Raw genomic sequence first — 23,705 nt, 5'->3', positions numbered from 1 at the left:
CCGAGGAAGATATTTGGATTAGTCAAATTAGAAACCTTAACAAATAAAAAGTTTTAGGATGGATAGCCGAGCTGCAACTCGCGACTGGTATGGCTGAGGACTGGTTCGTGTGTACGGTTCGTTAGATTGCTATTCCTAAACATACGGCTATATATGCATTGGTTTTAGGTCCTACTTCTACTCATTTCTTTCAAATATTTGTCACGCAAAATTCTACGGTTTTGTTTGTTTCATGTATAAGACGTACGAGTTTTATTATCACTCATTCGTTTTAGTCTCTTTCTGTGAGTGTGTTTGTGTGTATGTATGTATGTGATCACGCTCTGTGTGATCTTCGTGTGTTCATATAAGTGAGTGGTGCTTATATCTGTCAATTTCAATTTCACTTTCCTTGTGTATTTTCAACTCTTCCAGCTCAAACATCACTACATTTACGATATTAATTAATGATTTTAATTAATAATTGCATTATACCTAACTTGATCTCTACTACATCATTTGTTTCTCTCTCTATCTTCGCTCTAGCTTTCCTTTCTTGCACGCGTTGCCGCCTGTCTCCCGAAAATGGCCAGTTTCTTGAATGCTCTAAATGTTTTGAGTGTGTTTGTATCGCCTCCATATCTCGTATCCCTACGTGGGTTGTATGTTAATCTTTGCACTAGCTAGTCTATTTTTGTGTAAATCTGTTTGCGAAAAGGGCCTTATTTGCACTGAGAATAAAAAATAAGGTAAAGCAATGTGACCCGTTCGCATTTTATCCATTACTGCGGCAACACCTAGACGGTTTCTCTAGATTCGCCCTATCAGCCATTTGCCAGTCGGGCCTGAAGCCGTTACTGGTTTTGCATGACTCATATGACAGAATTATAGATATATAATTAAAATTATATATGTAAATAAAAACTTAAATAATGAATTTAATATTATTCAATATTTCGTGAGTCTAGATTTTGGCCACGCAAACGAATAGACGAGCGACGTTCGGGTGTGTCATGCCGGGAGAAAGTAGCGATAGGTTCCGGATTCGTACTTCCGGCGTTGTTGTTGTGGGATGGTTGCTGCTGCTGTTGTGATCCGGGCACTGGAGCCTGTTGCTGATCGGCACCGGGCGGCCGCTGGGCCATCATCTGGACCATCCGGTTGGTGAGCTGCTTGCAAGAGTCATTATTCTTCGCTAGGGAGGCAGTCGTTCCGGTTACGGTTGTTACTACGCCACCACCAGCAGTGGCTACCATACTGGAACCAAGGGCAGCTGGGTCGTTCTGCTGGACAGCGGCATTGGTTTTATTTCGCTCATTGGCATTGTTGTTACGGGTGGTTCCTCCAAACTTCAACATGTTCCAGTCGAACACGTAATCATATACGTAACCTTGTCGCGCGAACAGTACTCGGAACAATTTCCGCAGATAACCGTAATCTGGGCGCTGTATGAAGTCCAACTGGCGGCAGTAGCACAAATATGAGGTAAATTCCACTGGGAAACCCTTGCAAAGATCTTCGATCGGGGTCGATAGCTTCTTTTCCGAGATCCGTTCGTACTTTTGCCGTTTGTTCGCGGCTTTCAATCCTTGCCACGGTAACGTTCCCAAGTTGAAATACATCAGTACATAGCCCAGCGATTCCATATCATCTCGACGGCTCTGTTCAATGCCCAGATGTGTATTGATGGAGGCATAACGTGCCGTTCCGGTTAGATTCTTGTTTTCCCGGTAGGGAATGTGTGCCAACGTTTTGGATTCCTTATACTTCTTCGCCAGTCCGAAATCAATTATGTACACTAGGTTCCCTTTCCTCCCCAGTCCCATGAGAAAGTTGTCTGGTTTGATGTCTCGGTGAATGAAGTTTCTCGAGTGTATGAAATCGATACGGGAAATCATCTGATCTGCTAACAGCATCACAGTCTTCAGTGTGAATCGTCTTGAGCAAAAATTGAACAAATCTTCCAGCGAGGGTCCCAACAGTTCCATTACCATCACGTTGTAATCGCCCTCGGAGCCGCACCATTTGATAGTCGGTATACCAACGGCTCCCTGCAGCATCCGGTAGAACTTGCTCTCGATGTGTAACTGTGGGTGTTTGGTTTTGATGCATTCCAGTTTGATTGCTACCTCTTCGCCGGTGGAAATGTTCGTGCCCAGATAGATGTCACCGAACGAACCGGAGCCGATTTTGCGTCCGAGCCGGTACTTGTTGCCTACGCGTAGCTCCATGGCTGGGTTCAATTTGTTGTATGTTTAGTTCGTTATGTACACCGCTGTTGCCACTGCCTCACTGCAGCAAGTTTACTTCCGATATTACACGATCTGAAAAAATCAGAAAAATACTGAATTAGTATTTGGGTTGGGGTAATTGGAGTAACTCAATCATTAGAGTAATATTTTTGATGTATGGCATTCAGTTGGAGCTGCCTGACAGCTTTACTTGTGAAGGTTGATCCCTTGGTCTGGCTTTTGCCAATTTTCCCTTCTACTAGGACCAATACTCATACGGATGGTGCCCATTTGAACACTGTTTTATTTATATGTATTCATTATTGTGACGTGATAGCCCATATTCCCTTTAAACTACTTTAAACTATATTGAACTTTAACACTCCACTTTTTGCAATAAATAAAATCAATACAGAGTCAGAATTAGGGCGAATGTAAAGACTAATACATTCTCAGAAAAATCGGTTTGAAGTTTAGCGGATGTAGTTTTAATTCTATATGATGTTTCTGATCGATTTAATCGCATGATGTATTTTTGTAGGATCTATTACAATATTACTTTTGCAGCAAAACATTTATTAATTTATATATTATGAATAACATGTTAAAATAAATAAAAATCCATCATGCGCCATTCATCAAAATTAAGAGCTGTTGCGCGCCCCTCGGTTTTTCGTCTTCTTCAGTTTGACAAAAGCGATTGCGCCTTTTGACCTCGTCCTTCTGTTTTGACTATCATCAACTTCGTCGTTCTGCTACGCTTTCTCACACGAACCTTTATCACTATCGCCCTTCTGCACACTCAGTTTGAAACGCGCCCTGCTGCCACACTCAATCTCAAATGCGCCCGGTTACCGCAGTGGGGGAAGATGGGCGAAATTGACATCAGAGTTCGAATCGAAAGACAATATCAAATACGCCTTTATGTTTTTCTTACTTATTTCGTGAAAAACGTTATTTTTGAGGATCAGATGCGCATTTTATGATTCTAATTTATCAAATATACTGTTAGGTGCATACAACTCAGTTTGTTTACATTTGTCAGTTAGGCCGTTATTCTGGTACTGTATTGAAATACTAAAATCACTAGTAAGGCGAGCAAATACCTTTAAACTCTAATATGTGTTGCATCGTTTCATCGTTGTACTTGACGGCTATAAGGCTATCCATGAGGACTTTTCGTGATAGGACTGACAACTAAAAGTGTGAATGCAACCGAAATGAAAGAGTAAACAAATCATGCGAGTGTTATCGGGGCTTTACATTTTCCTTATTGTAATCGAAAGTCACGAAACGTCAAAAGCACATGGTAAACAAAAAAACCAGCTGATCGCAGCTATCTCATGGATTGCCTTGTATAGTTTGAGTGTAGGTATTGTTGGTCTGTATTGTTCTCGTGTTCTTTTGTCAATGAGTTGTTGTATTATGTATTTGTCTTGTGTAACCGTTTAATTGTCCTGTTTCAAAAATGTAGTTAAGTTCCTTTCTTCTACCAGTTTCACTGAGGGGGATTGTTGGCATTCGATGTATCATGTGATTGAAGGTAGACATTTTGTGTTGTTGTGAGTGATTTGATGTGTTTGGAATAATACGTTGAATGTTAGTTGGTTTTCTATAGATTTCAAATGTAAGTGATGAGTGTTCCTTTACAATAAGTAAGTCCAAGAAAGGCAATTTGTTATCCTGTTCCACTTCGTAAGTGAATTCAATGTTTTTGTGAGCCTTATCAATTGTTTCTAAAGTTTGGGGTAAGATGTGTTTTTTAACTATGCTGAAAACATCATCAACGTATCTCCACCAGATTTCAGGGAGGTGGTTTTTATCTTCTAATCGTTTCTCTAAATTTGTCATAAAAATCTCACTTGAAAATGGAGAAAGAGGGTTTCCCATTGGGGCTTCATTTAATTGTTTATAAGTTTCATCTCTAAAGGAAAAATAGTTTTCTTCCATGCAAAGGGGTCTACCCCGTTTGGCATAATGTCATTTGGCATAATGCCGTTTGGCATACAGTCGTTTGGCATAACAGTTGTTTGGCATAATAGTCATTTGGCATAATGGTCATTTGGCATAATTTGAAAAAGGAAGATACTGTAATCACATAACATAAGTGGAACTCGAGCTTTAGAAGTGATACCCACTTTGATATTTGCATGCTGGTATAGGGACATCGAAATGTCAAAAGAGTTATACCACCAATACATCAATCGACATTCACGCTAAGCCAGCTCTACGCAGCGCATTTGTTCAAACTACACAGAATGAGGCAATCAATGCAGAACTGGCTGACTGAGTGAAAATTCAGTGTAGGTCGCACTCATTCTCATTCATACAAAATGAAATGAGTAAACATCTGCTGATCAACTGTGGACATTAGCAAAACAGGTAATCCATTAGCCGTTGATAAGATGGGGAGTTTTCTGGGATTTTTTCTAGCGAAAAGCCGGAAGATGATCGCAAATGCAAAAGTTTTTCCCCATTTACTTCCGCTTCGGCTATTCAAATGAAAAAAATCCCTTAAAATTTATAAAATTTGAATGTTTTTTTTATGTTTTAGAAGTAAAACAAAAATGGAAGCGAATTCCGCAAGCGTTCCTCTTTTGTGCGCAATTAACTAATTCAGTTTTGTTTATCACCGTTTGCACAAAACTGTGTCAGCCCCCTTTGCACAGAATATGTGCTGCACGAAAAGAGGCCGATTTTGTGCGGTCGGCACTCATTTTTGAGCGGAACAAGTTAAGCGTGTTTTTTTTTACATATCTCGTTTATTTGGCAGGCTCAGGCGCCGTAGGGCATAACAGAGCCGAAATCTTTTCTTTTTTTTACATTATTTACATTTTGAAATTTGAACTTATTTTAAAAACTATGTTAGTTTGCGGAAGTTTTAAGGTTAGTGGATACAAGTTAAGCGTGTTGTATTGAAAAGAATCAAAGATAACATATATTCAGAGTGGCTACGAACGGAATGGAAATAATTATTTTTGGTACAGCTTTAGAATTAGATTTCGGCCTCTCATATCCAAGATAATTGAGTCAATGTATAAGCTATTTATGTTGTTTCTAACATAAAGCATTTTAGAATGAACGGAAGGATTTTGAAAAACAAAAGCTATTTCACGTTAGTAAAAAGAAATTATTTTGACAAGAAATAATATTTTCAATGAGATCACATTCTGTGGTTATGAAACATGAATATTGGAAATTATGAAAGAAAACATTTACATATAATGAAAAAAAAGTGTTTTATCGTTAGACATTGCTTTTCAGCGTACCCCAATCATAATGTCTGCAATCTTTGCAGCAACTGGTCTATTGCTCGAATCATATGGTTTTTGTTTGCAGTTGGCTATGACAGTTCGATGTCTTCTATACTAGATATACCACTTGCCAGCAGCTGAAAGTGGATACAACTTTTCAACTTGCTGTGGCTTCTAAGTTCCACATATGTTATGTGCTGTAATGGTACAGTAATATGCGGGGCCATAAGATGCGTCATAAAATACTATGTTCCTTTTTTTCAAATTGCATGGAATAACTTAGGCGTTGGATACATTTTTGTTAAAAATTCGCTATAATATCCCGAACATAATGACGCCGGAGGTCATGTATGATGCAATTTCAAAAGAGCTTCATTGGATATTGGTTTCCTTGAAAAATGAAGATTAGAAGTATGTCCAATCAATAATTGGCAATGGAACAGAGATTTTGAGATTTCTTACGCGTCATACAATTTATTTTAAATTTTCATACAAAAAATCTTACCATGGGGGGAGGGGGGGTTGAAAAACCCCGAAAATTGTCTTACGTAATTAATGGATCGCCCCTAAGGGATGGTACACAAATTATGTCACGCTAAATTTCAACTTTTTTGACCACCTACGCCCCCCCCCCCCACTTTGTCACGTTTTTTGTATGAGTCCTCCAAAAATGTTGTAAGACTTGTCACGCTTGGCTTGTGACTGTTTGTGTCGTGTCAGGTTTTGCTGGTATAGGCTGTTTCATGTGACAGATCCGTCTATGCATTTGTTTACAACGGTGGAGGACCGGTGCATACACTAGGCTGTCATTTTCATAGAAGAACTGTCAAAGAGCTTCCCGATCAGCTGTTTTGGAACGTCATGTGAATAGGCCTATGAATAGGTCATTTGTTGAGTAGGGTCAATTGTCCATCTGTGAATTGTTCAGATGATCGATTAACCACTATTCCATCGAGTAACTGACACTGAAGAAGACTGCAAGTGGTAGTCGAAATACGCGTATCTGTCAATGATAACCATTTAGGAGCGGAATTAAAAGGTACACGGTAATCCATCTACTTTTAAGTTTCTCTATTTGAGATTCTGCTCAGAGGATTCGAACATTCATTAAAGAGTATGTTATGTATGTTAGGTTTTTGAGAAAGACGTTAAAACTTTGGATTTTGATACTTTAATTTATTAAATTTTTCTGTTAAAGATTTACGTTTTCTCTCTGATTCATAGTATTCTGCTATTTTTACTATTGTTAGGAAAATTTGAAAATTATCTTGGAACTCTTTTGGTAATTTTAGATGTAGAGAATAGCATTCCAAAGTTTTCACGTTAATTCTACCGTAGAGTGCCTTTATTGATCGTCTCAATAATTGCATCTCTATGTCTTTAATTATGTCTGGGTTCATATTAACTGTTTTGACAATTACCTTATGACTTACGGGTGTAAGCCTGTGTTTTTTACATTGCTTTAGAAAAGCAATGTCCTTGTATAATCCAGCGATGCGTTTCTTCAACTCGATGAACTTGTTGCACTCCCTTGGCTTGGTTGCAATTTTCTCTAATAATCCCTCCCCTAAATTTAATACAAAAAAGGGTAGTGCATATTCCCTTGCTTCTGAGAAAAGGAAGCATTGTGCAAATCAACAACTTCATCAGAATTTATTTGAAATAGTAGTGTCATTACAATACTGTCAAGTCGAAATGATTTTGATTAATCTGTCATTTAAGTATACTTTTTAGTAATGATTACCCCTGTCTTTTACGTAAGATTAGAGTCTTAAATATCAATTGTCGTTAACTTAACGACGTTGAGTCTTAACAAAATTGGGCTATTTTGCTGGATAGTATTGTCACTTAGTTGCGGTCCCTCGTTGATCCGTTGGGTCCGACGAACGTTCCTTCTGTTATTTCTGCAAACCTGGAGCGGCTCCTAACAGCGTTTGTCCCCTTGTCAGGGGCGGATGATCATCGTCCGAGACTCTAAGCTAAACTGTGCACTATGACCCTCCAAACATTTAGGGGGAAAGGTCTTCCGGAATTCAAGGGGGTTGGTGTCAGGCCCTGCAAGCCAGCCGTAAACATACAGCACAGGAGCGTCAACAAGAGAATGGACTAGAACAATCGGCAAAGACCACAGCTACGGAAATGGACTACCGATTGGAAACTCTGTACGTGGAACTACAGGAGGTGTACTGGATAGGAGCAATGGTGCGTACGTTTACACCATTAAACCATACAACCATACCATCTACCAGAGTTGCAACAGCTTTTATAGCGAGCTGGGAACAGTTTTTATAGCGTGATCGGATGGTGGCCGATCAATGAAAGAATGTGTAAATTGAGAATTTAAGGCCGATTCTTTAACATTAGTATAATCAACGTGCATAGCCCTCACTCCGGAAGCACTGATGATGATAAAGACGCTTTTCCGCGCAGATCGAACACGAGTACGACCGCTGCACAAGCAACGACGTCAAAATAATCGAAGGAGATTTGAACGCTCAGGTTGGCCAGGAGGAGGAATTCAGACCGACGATTGGAAAGCCCAGCGCCCACCGACTGACGAACGAGAACAACCTACGACTAATAGATTTCGCCGCCTCCAAGAATATGGCCATTCGTAGCACATATTATCAGCACAGCCTACCGTTTCGGTATACACCTCGGCAGAAAGAATCGCAAATCGACCACGTTCTGATTGATGGTCGGCAGTTCTCCGACATTATCAACGTCAGGACCTATCGTGGCGCTAACATCGACTCTGTCCACTATCTGGTGATGGTCAAACTGCGCCCAAAACTCTCCGTCGTTAACAACGTACGGTACCGACGACCGCCCCGGTATGACCTAGAGCGGCTCAAGCAACCGGATGTCGCAGCGGCATACGCGCAGCAACTCGAGGCTGCATTACCGGAAGAGGGTGAACTGGACGAAGCCCCTCTTGAGGACTGCTGGAGAACAGTAAAAGCAGCCATCAACGATGCAGCTGAGAGCAACATCGGGTACGTGAGACGGAGTCGACGGAACGATTGGTTCGACGAGGAGTGCCAGGAGGTTTTTAAGGAAAGAATGCAGCGCGGGCGGTCATGCTGCAGCAAGGGACCCGGCAGAACGTGGAACGCTATAAACGGAAACGGCAACAGCAGACCCGCCTCTTTCGGGAGAAAAAACGCCGCCTGGAGGAGACGGAGTGCGAGGAGATGGAACAGCTGTGCCGGTCTCAGGAAACTCGTAGGTTCTATCAGAAGCTCAACGCATCCCGCAACGGCTTCGTGCTGCGAGCCGAGATGTGCAGGGATAAGGATGGGAGCATTCTGACGGACGAGCGTGAGGTGATCGAAAGGTGGAAGCAGCACTTCGACGAGCACCTCAATGGTGCTGAGAGCACAGGCAATGAAGGACGGGACAATGGAGGAAATGCCTTCGTCAGTACTGCGGAAGATGGAAACCAACCAGCCCCTACTTTGAGGGAGGTTAAGGATGCCATTTACCAGCTCAAGAACAATAAAGCCGCTGGTAAGGATGGTATCGGAGCTGAACTCATAAAGATGGGTCCGGAAAGGCTGGCCTTTTGTCTGCATCGGCTGATAGGCACAATCTGGGAAACAGAACAGCTACCGGAGGAGTGAAAGGAAGGGGTAATATGCCCCATCTACAAGAAAGGCGACACGTTAGATTGTGAGAACTTTCGAGCGATCACTATTCTAAATGCGGCCTACAAAGTATTATCCCAGATCATCTTCCGTCGTCTGTCACCTGTAGTAAACCAGTTCGTGGGAAGTTATCAAGACGGCTTTGTTGACGGCCGATCGACAACGGACCAGATCTTTACTGTACGGCAAATCCTCCAAAAATGTCGTGAATACCAGGTCCCAACGCATCACCTTTTCATCGATTTCAAGGCGGCATACGACAGTATCGACCGCGTAGAGCTATGGAAAATCATGGACGAGAACAGCTTTCCCGGGAAGCTCACGAGACTGATAAGAGCGACGATGGAAGGTGTGCAAAATTGTGTGAAGGTTTCAGGCGAACACTCCAGTCCGTTTGGATCCCACCGGGGACTACGACAAGGTGATGGACTTTCGTGCCTGTTGTTCAATATTGCGCTAGAAGGTGTTATGCGGAGAGCCGGGCTTAACAGCCGGGGTACGATTTTTACGAGATCCAGTCAATTTGTTTGCTTCGTGGATGATATGGACATCGTCGGCCGAACATTTGAAAAGGTGGCAGACCTGTACACCCGCCTGAAACGCGAGGCAGCAAAAGTTGGACTGGTGGTGAATGCGGCCAAGACAAAGTACATGCTAGCTCAGTGGTGCTCATCCTGCGGCCCGCGGGCCGCATGTGGCCCTCTGAGCCCAAGAATGCGGCCCGCGGAACACTTTTGGAGAAAAGAAGAAAATTCTTATTCTACAATTACAAAAGTGCATAACATTTAGTAAGGACTTTCAATACTTCCAAAGAAATGGGGAAAAACTCGTACTGTTCATTATTACTTTTGTGGTTCTTGTTTAAATGTTTTGGAATCTCTTGTTAAATACGTCGTTGGGAAAAATGGTATTATCATATGTAACAGACAAATAACTGATTTAATGCTGAAAAATATGAATACAGTCATCTCTCTCTTACTCGATATTCTGTATCTCGATATTTCCCCTAACTCGATGGAATGCGCGGTCCCTTCAATTTAGCATGCTTTGATACCTCTGTATGTCGATACCTCTCTAACTCGATGTTCCCTAACTCGATGCTATCTGTTCCAGTTTCCCAAGTGAAATTACCTCCCTAACTCGATATTTTCATGAAAAGTTCCAAATGTCTTCCAAATGTTGAATAAATTCAAGAATTTGAATATTATGAATGAATTGATAGTAAAATTGAGGTTTACTGCCTATTCCTGGGTGATAAAATTTTCAATTTTTGCCGACCGTTAAAAAAGTTTCACATAGGTTAATGTGGTAAAATTCTATTATATTTCACATTTATATTACTATTTTGAACGTGTTTTGTCAAAATAATTAAATGTTTAAAATTTGAAAAATATGTGTTCTGTATCTCGATACCTCCCTAACTCGATGGTCCCTCCAATATCGAGTAAGGGAGAGTTAACTGTATTTTCATAATTATTTTTAAAAAAATCTGGATTTGATCTTGATTCTGAATCTGTTTCGTTCACAATTAATTATTTTCAATGTTTGTATTCACAGGCAGAATCTGTCATAAAAATCAAAACAATTAATCTGCAAATCATTCTGATTGTTTTCTTAGAAACAAAACCAATAAAATTTTTCAACCCTTTCTCACAGTTTCGGTCGACATTTTATCTGTCAATATGGCGTTTTTAAAATAAGTTCTTGAGCAAAAGTTGTTGCAAAGAAGCTAAACTGTTCAAAATATATATATTTTTAATCGAAATCAATTGTTTGTTTATTATTTGTCGATGAATGCTACCATGAGAAAAAAAAGTTAATGAGCAGGAGAAATTAACAGTGATAAGGAGAGTTTTGTTAATACATTTAAAAATAGCTGGGAAAGTCAATCAGTCCTTTTATTTATTTTTTTATATGAAAAATACTCTTTTTTCATTATATAAATCTCATTTGCATGTTCTGAGTTTTGGGAATTTTGAATCATTAAATCAAGTGTGTGCATGAATGAGGCCAAATGTAACATAATCGATTTCTTTGCATCGATCTTCTCTTCTGCGAATAAAAGTGACAAGTTTCTTTGCCCTTTTTCACGCTAGTCAGCGAAGTAATCTTACGTCCTAAGATGGAAACATGCCGAAAAATTTGAAACTTCTCTCCTTTATTTACAGAAGAGAAAATCTATAGAAAGAAATCTATCGTGCTACATTTTATGTGACACAAAAACTATAAACTGTTGGAAAAACGTTTACTTGGTATTATTGATGCGTAAGTTTTTCAGAACTTTTGTGAAATATATTTTTAACTAACATACGGTCAGAAACTATCTAATTTCGCACCTCTCAGATTCAAATATCCCAATGCGGCCCGCTGCGCTGATGAAAAATCACGATTTGGCTCGCAACGTGCTCCAGCTTGAGCACCACTGTGCTAGCTGGTGGGGCCGAGCGCGACAGGGCTCGCCTAGGTAGCAGTGTTACGATAGACGGGGATACGTTCGAGGTGGTCGACGAGTTCGTCTACCTTGGATCCTTGCTGACGGCTGACAATAACGTTAGCCGTGAAATACGGAGGCGCATCATCAGTGGAAGTCGGGCCTACTATGGCCTCCAGAAGAAGCTGCAGTCAAAAAAGATTCACGCCCGCACCAAATGTACCATGTACAAAACGCTCATAAGGCCGGTAATCCTCTACGGGCACGAAGCGTGGACGATGCTCGAGGAGGACCTGCAAGCACTTGGAATCTTCGAACGTCGGGTGCTTAGGACGATCTTCGGCGGTGTGCAGGAGAACGGTGTGTGGCGGCGAAGGATGAACCACGAGCTCGCCCAACTCTACGGCGAACCCAGTATCCAGAAGGTGGCCAAAGCTGGAATGCCGGACAGCAACCCTGCAAAGATGGTATTCGCTTCGGATCCGGTTGGTACAAGAAGGCGTGGAGCGCAGCGAGCTAGGTGAGCGGATCATGTGCGTATCGATTTGGCGAGCGTGGGGCAGAACCGAGGATGGAGAGATGCGGCCACGAACCGAGTATTGTGGCGTGAAATTGTTGATTCAGTGTTATCTGTGTAGATGTTAACTAAATAAATGAATGAATGTTTACTTCGGACAGCCGATTAGAAGGAGGACGTTGATTGAAAAGTTCCAATATAGGAGAACGCATGGAAATCTCGTGGAATGTCTATGTAAAGCTAGTTCGAAACATAAAAAATGAGGTAGGTGTATCAACATAAAAAAGTTTCTAAATACTTTGTTGAAGGATTCCGTTTGATTTCTCCCGAAGAGTTATTACCCGATTTTCTTAACAAATAACGAGCGGCGTAAATTAGACTGGCCCTTAAACAAAAAAGTTGTAAAACTCAACGGGGCACCCCCTAGATATGAGCCTTAGGGTAAGAAAAACGCTCTCTCAAAATTTCATCTCAATTGGTTGCTCCACCAGCTGGCGCATTCAATTTGAAGTTTGTATGGGATATTCGTCTCAAATATATTGAAAACTGATCCTATGTCACTGTTTCGTTCCGTATACTAATTACTCGCGTTCAAATAAGCCCAGAATGACAAATACACTAATTGATACCCTAAAGAACATAATTGCAGAAGGTTGTACATAGATTCAATCTCATTTTCATTACTTTTTCAGTTGTTGAAAGCTAGGCTTAGATCAGCACTCCCGTACAGTCACTTATATGCATGCGACATGTGCCTCAGCTCGCCCAGCGTCATAGGTGGCTATGATGCGCTTAGGTGCTACCTCCAAACTATGTTGAAGAAATGCAAACAGTATTGCATGATATACTTTAGATGGTTAAAACACCAACTCTATTAATTTTGATCATGGTACAATCTTCTACAATATTCTTCGCTATTACATCAAGTAGTATTTTTGACATTCTGGGTCCAATTGAACTCGATCGTCAATTTTTTGAACCAAACAGTAGATGATGTGCTTCATATGTTTGAGCTGAAAAACCATATTAACTTCAATTCAAATGCGCCAGCTCATAGAACGACCAAATGAGCTGAATTTTTCAGAAACGCTTCCTGTAACCCCAAGAAATAATCCTGGGGGGTGCCCCGTGGAATCATACAACTTTATTTTTCTCCCATACTGAGCTGGGCCAGTCTAGTGTAAATGCTACAGAGCAGAAATGCAATTGCTGTTCCATAATGTAACAACTAACAACTAACAAGTCGAGTCTAGTACACGACACTGAAGACGGCCTTACAGTTGAAGTCGAAATACGCGTATCTGTCAAAGGATACAAACTCTAGTGGAATTAAATGGTATAGTACTAAATTCGGTTTTTTCATCTACTTATAGGTATTCTACTCAACAGCTCGAAGATTTATTATCATTGGAAATGTTGCAGTTATGATGTTGTCGAATCATTTCAACAAACATAACTGAACAGAAGAAAATTCAAGTAACAAGAATACAATTTTCTTTGTTTACATGTTACTTGTTATTGTTCATTGGGACGTCTTAGCAAATGTTAAAGATAATAGAAACGTGAATATAACTGTTAGTTTTTGAATTTACTGTTCGAAACGATCAACTTTTCACTTACCCCACTTGTGGGGCAAGTGAAAAGTAAGATGTTTTTCAAAAACCTTTTCTGTTCTTTTTTCAATTTTACATAAAAATAAATTTCAGCATACTGCTTATATTTGATGAGAGTCAAGCTAAAATATATACACGACCTCATTTGTTTTAATTTAAAGTCTCTAGGCTTTGAAGAAATCTAACTATGCGAAATCCATTACCCACTTGCCTCTTCTTCTTCTTTCTGGCGTTACGTCCCAACTGGGACAAAGCCTGCTTCTCAGATTAGTGTTCTTATGAGCACTTCCACAGTTATTAACTGAGAGCTTTCTTTGCCGATTGACCATTTTTGCATACACGATGTATATCGTGTGGCAGGTACGACGATACTCTATGCCCTGGGAATCGTGAAAATTTCCTTTACGAAAAGATCCTCGACCAGCGGGATTCGAACCCACAACCCTCAGCATGGTCATGCTGAATAGCTGCGCGTTTACCGCTATGGCTATCTGGGCCCTAGCCACTTGCCTCACGGCACCTTAATCAATTTTAAAAAAATGCTGAAATCTGTGTATTTCTTGTTATTGATGCTATTTCTTTGGTTCTGTCGATGGAAATTATAGAACATAAAACCAAATTTCATTTTCCCCATAAAATTTCTCGTTCTGAAACGATCACACCAACACCTACCTCAGTTCGCTTTTGGGCTCCTGTTTGTTCTCTCCCTTTTGGGATCCTCGTTCTGTTCCAAGAGAGCTGGAGCTTCTTGCACTTTGAACACAGGAAATGCCTTCCTTGTTGCTTGCTTGTCCGTTCCCTTGGCTGCGGAGAAATTTCACTTCTTCCACCAGCTGCTTCTTCCGACTTTTTGCTGCCTGTGCCTTGCGCTTCTCCCCTGTGTGACTTTTCTGTGGTTGGAAAAGTCAAAATGTTAGCCCCAGTTTTTTTTTTTTCCTTCTTTCTTTCTTTCGCTACCGATGGCCTCCGCAGCTCTTCTTCACTTCTTGACTATTGGCTTTTCAAGCCTCCGATAGTCGTCTGTCGATTTTCAGCATAAATTTTCGCTTGCCTACCGAACCAACAACAACAGCACTGCTCTCCAATGGCAATAATTTCGTCGTCGGTCGATGCGCGAAGGCAATTTCAATTTCAAACTTGGATTGGATTCGATTGGCTCTGAAAATCGTCTCGCTCTCGGATCTATTTCTCGGACGTTTTCTTTCTTACCACTGTGTGTAATATGTATTGTACGTAGAGTCCGTCGTCCGTCAGTGAGTTTACGCGTATATCGATGATTGCTCCTGCTGATGACTGGCTGCTATCAAAGATGATGGTGATGATTGGGCGCACACACCAATTCGCACCTATTCACAAACGCACTTTACCAACACAACGACGTGACGAGACGGTACACCATCACCACGACCACACTGATGAGAAGGGGGGCCTTCCTGTTGAGATTACAAGAAAAAATAACAAAGGAAAAAATAAATATTTCGGTAGGTAATAGGGAGCTTTGTAAGCAAAAACAATAGCCGTTCTCATTAAAAATATTAAAAAATAAGAATACACTCAGAAATAAAAATAGTCATCGAATTACACCAAAGTTTATATAATAAGAGAGAAAGATAAAAAACAGTCATAAATTACTAAAATTGACTATCCGTGTTTTTGAGTGTATACCGAAGTCCTTCTCCACTAGGTGGTTCCACAAACTTTTGGAACCAGGAAACATCGAGGATGACGAGATGATGTGTCTTTCGACGTAGCGACTCATTTTCCAACGTTCCAGTAAAGGATTCCCTTAAATCTGCTTGACGACTGGTTGTTACCTCAAGTTTCGAATTGTTCACTTCCCTCAGGACGCCTGTAAGCTACATTGAAGGGGGCAGGATCCGTCATTGATTTCGGAGTTTTTTCGTTCAACTTCAAGAAAATTTACAGGAAATTGTGTTCACTGTATGAGCCATTTTACGAGACGTTTCGGAACAGCTGATCGCTGCAACGGCGTCAACTGACAGGAGACCTGGGATTAAATCCAGCGTGATTTTCAACAACGCCTCATCTTACCAAACGGTGACATGGAGAAAATGACAAAAAAGAGATCCAAAAATGTTCGTTACTGCAACATTACACCTAGTCATTGTATCAGCTACAGGCGTTGCAGAATTCGCTCTCATTTGAGAATGAAGCACGATCAAAGCAAGCAAAGAAAAACATCCCATCTGTTGCGGTCCACGATCGTCATTGTATCGCAAGGTGTAACAAGTCTGATAAATGGAAGCAGTGAGCGAGAGCCCCAACGAGAGAGCGATGATAAAATCCATTTTTCTCGCTTGTTTACCGTTGGGGATAGGTGTTTTTCTTTACTGGCACGATAAACAATCCACGAACTTCCAATAACAACAGTGTCCCCCAGGCTTGGAGCATGTTTAGAGGGGTTTTATCATGCACTACTATCCCCCCAATCTGATCAAACTTGTAGCAGTATACGATAAACAGTCTCTCATAATGTGCAGCATGTTATGATAGTTACAGAGAGCGATACGTGAGAGATTCTCTCAATTTTCTCAGGATTCAATCCCTGATCAGCTACCTCTTTGTTGCCCATATTGCACATAAAAAGGCACTTTTGTGTTCAGAAATATTTTAATAATTTTTCTTAATTCAAGTTTTCGCCTGTATGAAAAACTACGCTAGAAATGCGCACAGTCATCAACCATCGTCATCACGAAAACTGACGACGATGATTGAAAAATCCCAGGTCTCCTGTCATTTGACCTGCTTCGTAAAATGGCTCATTCTATTCTCCAAACGGAACACAGTGAACACAATTTCATCGAATAATTTTCAGTTTTGAACAGGAAAACTGCTTTTGAAGTTTCGATGATGACGATGATTACGATGACGGATCGTTAAACATGAAGTGGTCATGGCAGCTGGTGGTTCTGGAAATGCTTGCAAAAGCATCGCTTTCAAACGATTCTATAACAATCCCCCAAAAACCAGTCCCCAAAATTCAATTCCCTAGAAACTCATTCCCCTGAAAACTATATACCTACTCCACAGATTTAATAAAAATTTAATTAAAAATATTTATTTGAAACTCCATACGAATTTCAAGTACAAAAAAGCCGTTCGTAGGCGAAGGCGAAGTAGGCCGTCATTGTAATTTGTACGCGTCATTAATGATTGTTGCTAATTCATCTCACGATTTCGAATCAAAGAAAATCAGTTGGTTTTTCACTGACACAGCTGAAAAAGTATCACCATACTTTATGCATGTCAGCGCGTACAGTGATACTTTTTCAAGTCAATATAAACTATCAAGACTGAGTTTTATCACTTTGAAATGCAAGCTGAAAAGTCATCATTGATGCCAAAACGAATGACGGGTTACTTAGCCTTAATCAACATGTTTTACATCTCCGAACTGATTAGCTATATAATGTACACGATGTAACGATTATTGCAATACGAACGCTTTATGTATCGTTTTAGCACCACTCCATACCAAGGCATCGATAGGCGCGGGGTGTACGCACGAGCCTATCGATCGCAAGGTCCTTGGTTCGATTCCAGGTTGCCGCGAAAACTATTTTTGTTTTTAAATTTCGGTTTCTAAGGCAAATTTATGAATTTCAACCCGATTCCTTGTGGCGAATTTTCATAAGGGGTTCCTATGTTTATCGATAGTCCATTTGCCTGAGTGTACATTCGTCAGAATAAATAGGTATTCATCACTATTCTGCACATTGACATGACATGATACACCCTTCTTTACGTTAAATCTAAAAAACGACAAATGACTTGTTTAATTTTGTACAATACGAGACAAACCAACCAAGGACTGAAATTGAACTTGACAATATGTTGCACATTATAGTGATGCATCCTTCTTTCAGTCTTATCCTATTGACGATATAGACAAATTGTTCAGTAGGGAGACCATATGGTAAGAAGTCATTTGCAATAATTAACTAAATGATCAAGGGCCATTTGGCATAACAGGAACGACTTCCTATTTGAAAAGGAGTATTATTATGGTCGGATGTCGAATGGTCATAATGCCAAATGGCCAGTCAGTGTTTCATATAATAATTTCAAATAGTTTTATACCAACTCATCTGAAGGGCTACCAAGATTATCGCTAGTTCTGATCAGAGTCTATGAATGGAGAGTTGCGCAAAGAGAACTGGCAACACGTTCCCCAATCACAAATCATTTAATTATTCTGGCTACCTATTTTACTGTGTGCGCTTTCCAGTGACTTCACTCAAATGCACTCTCAATTCGAATGTTTATTTATACAAAGTCGCAAAGAACAAAATTAAGATTGATCTCTGGTTTTTGTAATTATAAAGTAATAATAATGAAGTATTTAGAAGAGAATTGCAACAACACATACGACAAGCAGCATGAACTCAAAAACTTGATCTTTTTCGGTTTCCGCGCGACGAGCAACTGAAAAAAAAAAACAGTGAATTTCTCTTAGCCGTTTGCTGCCCCTCTGGGAATTGACCGAAAGCAGTCGCATCTGTAGCGTAAATCTGGATTGTACAACTATTATATAGTTTTCAAACCATTCAATTTTGTATGGTTTGTTAAATTTCAGTTGCATTTCAACTATGAAACGGAGTTCTATATTTCCACTGATGGAGGGCGATTACTTACACTACCGTTACATTACATGCAACAAGAAGGGGGTTCATTCACAAATTATAGGCCCTAAAGAGCATTTATTTTGTGACATCATCGTATCACACCGCAACTTAAACCGTAGCAATATTTTTTTTTCATTTCGTCACGATAACAATACTTCTCTCGCCCCGAATCGTGTTTGTTTATTTTGCTCGATAGGTTGACGATTTGACGGTTCAATAGGTAGACTTGTTTTCAGTCTTCGCGCAACTCTTCATTCATAGACTCTGGTTCTGATAATAAAATCATTAGTTGTATCTTGAGATTTGAAGTTAAAGTGACCCAAAATAAAGTATGGTTTCGTTCTACTTCGTCGTAAACGCTATTATTCGTCGTATCAAATTTAAAATGTTCCACTACCGCGGAATATCAACTTACCTGCAACATAAATTAATTTTCCAAGTATTTTTTGTGAATGCTGTCGTGATTTGTACACTTGTACACCAAAAATGCAAGAAAACTACTGTATTTCATTAAATAACTTCAGTTCAATTATTTACTTTGCACTTTTTCACCGAAATCGCATGGACGAACACGATTTGAGAGAAATGCTAATCGATCGACACCGCTCACACCATGATACAAAGTTCTTCCCGCCACCCTGTGTGACTTACGTCGCCAGGCACTTATTTTCACTATGGAAAACCTTTGCACTTCTTCACTTTCAGGATTTCATTCTGTAACGTAGTAGCCGTTGGTTTACTGACGTGAGCACCCGCGCAATTTTTGTTCAACCCTATTCCACATCAAGACACCGAAGTGTACAGACTGTTTCCTGTGAATAAACCTTGTTCGTTATTGTTAGAACCCGTGTCCTGGTCATTTCTCCCAGCCCTGTCCGCCTCAAATTCCATCACATTCTAATCACACGCCGTAAAAGTTCTAGATTTCACGAAATTTTATGAAATTTCCGACGTAAAATTGAGAATGTAAAGAAATTTCAATCCGTCCTACTGAGAATAAAAAGCTTGTGCGCATCAATGTGTGCGCGATGCTCGACGTAAAAATACGGTTTGTTTGGTTGTGTTGTTTCCGCTGCACTGGGAGCAAATGCCATAATTGTACGGTCAAAAAGAATTGTGTTCATATGTTTGGGCTGAATTTTGATGACGAACAATTAATTTTAAAGGGAATTAGTATATTCCATCATGCTGAAGGAATGGAGGGAGAAGCCCGTAGTTCTATATATTCTAGTAAAACATTTTATTATAGCTTTGATATGTTGTGTTTTGACCACTCACTATATCACAGTGAGCGGTAAGTTGTGAGACGAATCTGGAAACTGATTGCGACGGAAATGAAAACGATACGACGGATAGGGTCCTAAAGCCCTGTCCCGATTTTAGTGACAAACGCTTAAGTTTAGGCCAAAAACACATGTTTACCTAATTTTCTTATGTTTTCCGTTGGCTTAAGTCTAAAAAACATTTTTTTGTGTTTTCATAGATTTTGTCACACTCCTTGGCTTAAACTCAAATTTTGAATGTATTTTGTTTTCCGTGTCCCTTTCGAAATGTCAGATAGGAACAACCCCAGTGTTAAAACTAAAACCCCAGTGGTGTTTTTGTCGACTAAGCGAACGTCAAACATGATCACAAGTGTCATGGTTCATTTATGGACCCAATTTTTAAATTAAATTTTAAACATGATATAGCCGTTATTTGAGCGGGAAAAATTGCTAAAGTAGTTGAAATAACATGCTCTTTCGTGTTGTTAAATAAAAACAAGATTTTATCAAAAATTTTAGGAACCAATTGAGAATACGGCAAGATGCATTTTCTTTGCATTATTTCCAAAAAGAGATCAAGATTTATCAAAAACTTATTGTACAATGCTAAAGCCGTTTTAAGAAACAATTTTTATAGCTCAATCTTAGAAAGCTACGGGAAAATGAAAATTTCTAATGTTGACGATGTGATGTCAGAGTTTTTCCACTCTTTGTTGTCTGAAAACCAAAATTACTACCAATTTTTTAATACTTTTTCTATCTGTTTTAGGGTAAAATGAAGCGGGAATAGGTGTCTAACTAACTGGAATGCCGATCTAAACTGAAATTAGACGAAGACAAATTAAGTAATTGATTTCAGTTTAAGATTTCACTCGGCAGTAGCCCCTCAGCAACTCAATGCATAGCTAGCCACATCACTTAGCCATTACTAATGGATGAAATGTTTTAAATTAATATTCCATGCTACAAATCAATGTCCTTCAATGTTACAATGTCCTTCAAATGGCATGATTAGCCTTGAACTTCGCAAAAGCCGATTCAGTAAGTAGCCAGGACAAGCCTGCCAAACGTTTTTGAATCGCAGTAAAAACTTCAGAAGAATGTTGTCGGATGGGTAAACAAATTGAGTGTAAGAGCAATTCGGCTTTTTCAACATTTTCGTAGAACTACATAAATCTAGAGTTTTTTTTAAAGTTCAGCGCAAAATTTTGTAAGATCTTGATTTTTGTGTCGAATGTTGGTGCTACAAAGACTCCTGTCCTATATTGTCATAGAATCCTGCCTATTTTTGCGTAAAAATCCATCCCAAGACTTTGCAAGACTTCTTCAAGGATTCCTCTCAGTATTGAGGTAGGGTCATGCTCAGGATTTTATGAATTCTATCCTCCCTCTCGTTAGTTTTAGTAAGAATGTGTCTAGTCAATATGACCTTTTCACATTTTTTTCAAAAGCTTATTTAAAAAGCTATTATGTGAACTCATTTTTTGACGAAGCTCTCCATTGACAAAATATTAAATAATTAATCTGCTGGAATTGTCCAATATTTTCAGATACATATTAAAAATTCCATTGCTGCGTCAAACGTTTGCCATATTGTTATGCCCAGCGCTCATAAGGAAGAAGATTCTCTGAACTAGGCACCTAAAATGAGGTGAGAACCATTTTAAACGAATATATTTAATAAGTATATAAACATCAAATTACGAAAAACACATCACAACATTGGAATGAAAATTTTTGACATTTCAATCAACAAACGCAAAAGATTGCCTATTAAGACCAAACTATAAAGTGGTCGGCGTTAAGTCAGAGTGGACCAAGTGATATTTTTCACATTTTGAGAAAAATGGGTTTAAAGTCTAACGCTCTGTAATTTTTGCACTCGTTTAAAATTTGGTTCAATATTTCTACACATCTTCGTGTTACTTTCCAACAATATAATGTGAAGCGATAATCATGAAAAATCACAATCCAAACCTCTCATAGAACGATTTTCTGATGGGCTATGTGTACTTGGTCCACTCTGACTGAACTAAAGACCACCGTTCAGTGAGTTGGTTCACTCTGACTGAACAATTTCTAGGAAAATAACAATCATTCAATGCTTGCATGGTCAAACTGGGTGCATATCTCTAAGAAGAACAAATTATCAAGACCCTTCGACACCAGTATCGTAAATTCTTAAATAATCCATATCGTCAATACCGAAATCAGTGGCATTACGATAGCTTGAAAATTAACGTTTTGCAGGGTCAGAGTATTGAGAGGCCGCCCTCAATCCAAAAATGTTAACAACAGGGAGGAGGCAGTCCCAAGCTCCCTGCCCAAATCGCTTCATTCGGGTGCTCTGGTGGAACCAACCCAAAATACGAACAATAATAGATACAGTGAAACCTCCATGAGTCGATATTGAAGGGACCATCGACTCATGGAAATATCGAGTCATGGAACAGAAATTCTTTAGAAAGCTACATCTAGGGACCATCATAGTAACCATGAAATTTGGTTCTTAGTATGATTCCATGAGTCGATATCGAGTCATGGAACATCGACTCATGGAGGTATCACTGTATATAAAATCAGATCATGAAAAGATCTCACCGGTTTTTGTTCATTGCTGGGTAGTTTTTTAAAGCTCATCGTCCAAATTACGCGCTGATCGAAAAATAAAGCAATCCGACAACGCTAAAACGAAAAACTATGCGAGGAAGCATGATTATTAACAAACACTCTTTGGAGGACTCATACAAAAAGCGTGAGAAGGGGGGGTGTCGAATAGCGTGACATAATTTGTATACCATCTCTAATCATAAAAAAACATGGATAGCATAGATATTATTATTTAGTTTGGTAAATCATCAAGTTTATTCATCCTGATTTAAAACTAACGATGTTTATTGATGATTTTTTTTAATGGAGCGAAATTAGAGTAACTTTACTTACTTTGTAGAGGCGACATAACGATAAAACATTATTCCTAGTTGAAATATTCAGCCATCTCGACATGAACAGCCACTATGGCAAACACTGTTTATTCTAAAATTGATTCAACACATCCCAAACAAAGTAATTGCCGATAACTATACAGAATCATTACAATCATTTTACTAATATTTCTATGTAATTTAAAGCATCAGGAACCGTAAATATCAATTCATATTTGCAATATTGTCCTGTCGGACCTAACCTCACACTTGATCATAAATAGATGGATCAATGACGTATTAATGTGTTTCACTTTCGAACGATGTTTATTGAACCTTTGCTCTAAAACCTTTTTTTTTAAGGATCTATGGATAAAAGCCCACCGTGCATTGACAACACAAAGAACATAACCCACTGTAGTGTTAGTGAGAATAGCACACAATGCTAGTCATCAAGCAAGCGCAGTTACGTTCGTAGTGGTGCGGGAAGCAGCCAACCGGGGCAAATGTGTGCGTGCCTTGATTCGTAGCCCTGCTCTGCTCGCTATACTCCACTGCACTGTGACGCCACGCATCAATTTTGACAGGTACTGGTCCTGTTGTTTACAGTTTGGACTTAGTACTTTTTTCTAATCATTCTTAATTACGTAAAAGTTTGCTGCGAGGAGAGGTCAAATCCACTGCAGATACCCACGGGTCGTATTATTCTATCTTCCTACCGTGAAAAATCGTCACCATCAGCATGCTGGTGATAGAAATGCGAAGATGAAAATATGATGGAAAAAACGACTGTCCGAAACGTAAACAACGGAACTAGCAGCTGTCAAATAAGTGAGGTTAGGCTCGTCATATGCAGCGCTCTATGATGGCTGCCTTGGATCTGACTTTTGCTGTCTGCTTCTGCTCTGGTACGAGACGACGATGATGGCGAAGAAAAGGAGCACCACGAGCACCCCTTGGGCCAACCAAGAGGGTCGATTTTAAAATCCAATTTATTTGCTCACCTCGATACCACTGCAAGGAATTTCACTGAAATCACACACTGCACGCACTCGCGCAACCAATTTCAACCATTTCGAGCGATTTTCCGACTATTTTTCAGGTGGAAACGCAACGCACAATGACCACGAGCGAAAAAAAACTTACGAAAAACACGAGCTGTGTGCTTCACTAGGCTGAGTGGCAGAAAATATTTTCT

The 23,705-nt window shown here is 39.7% G+C and overlaps 1 protein-coding gene across 3 annotated transcripts; it reads right to left on the bottom strand.

Annotated features, from left to right (window-relative positions):
* Positions 1-219: 219 nt before the first annotated feature.
* Positions 220-23,705, bottom strand: LOC5573939 (casein kinase I). Of its 3 annotated transcripts, none has more exons than XM_021847694.1 (4): positions 23,512-23,705; positions 14,630-15,105; positions 14,345-14,562; positions 220-2,303 (listed from the first exon to the last, which is right to left on the bottom strand). In XM_021847694.1, exon 4 carries the CDS (start codon positions 2,208-2,210, stop codon positions 924-926), a length of 1,287 nt encoding a protein of 428 aa, XP_021703386.1. In that variant the 5' UTR covers positions 2,211-2,303; positions 14,345-14,562; positions 14,630-15,105; positions 23,512-23,705; the 3' UTR covers positions 220-923. The 3 variants fall into 3 exon arrangements, with proteins under 3 accessions (XP_021703386.1, XP_021703387.1, XP_021703388.1); XM_021847695.1 differs by having other exon boundaries at positions 14,882-15,105; XM_021847696.1 differs by lacking the exon at positions 14,345-14,562 and having other exon boundaries at positions 14,882-15,105.

This window comes from Aedes aegypti, chromosome 2 (genome assembly GCF_002204515.2).
Source record: "Aedes aegypti strain LVP_AGWG chromosome 2, AaegL5.0 Primary Assembly, whole genome shotgun sequence".
Classification (NCBI taxonomy): Eukaryota; Metazoa; Arthropoda; class Insecta; order Diptera; family Culicidae; genus Aedes; species Aedes aegypti.
Note: the sequence above shows the minus strand (reverse complement) of the source record. Positions and strands in the feature narration are given on the sequence as shown.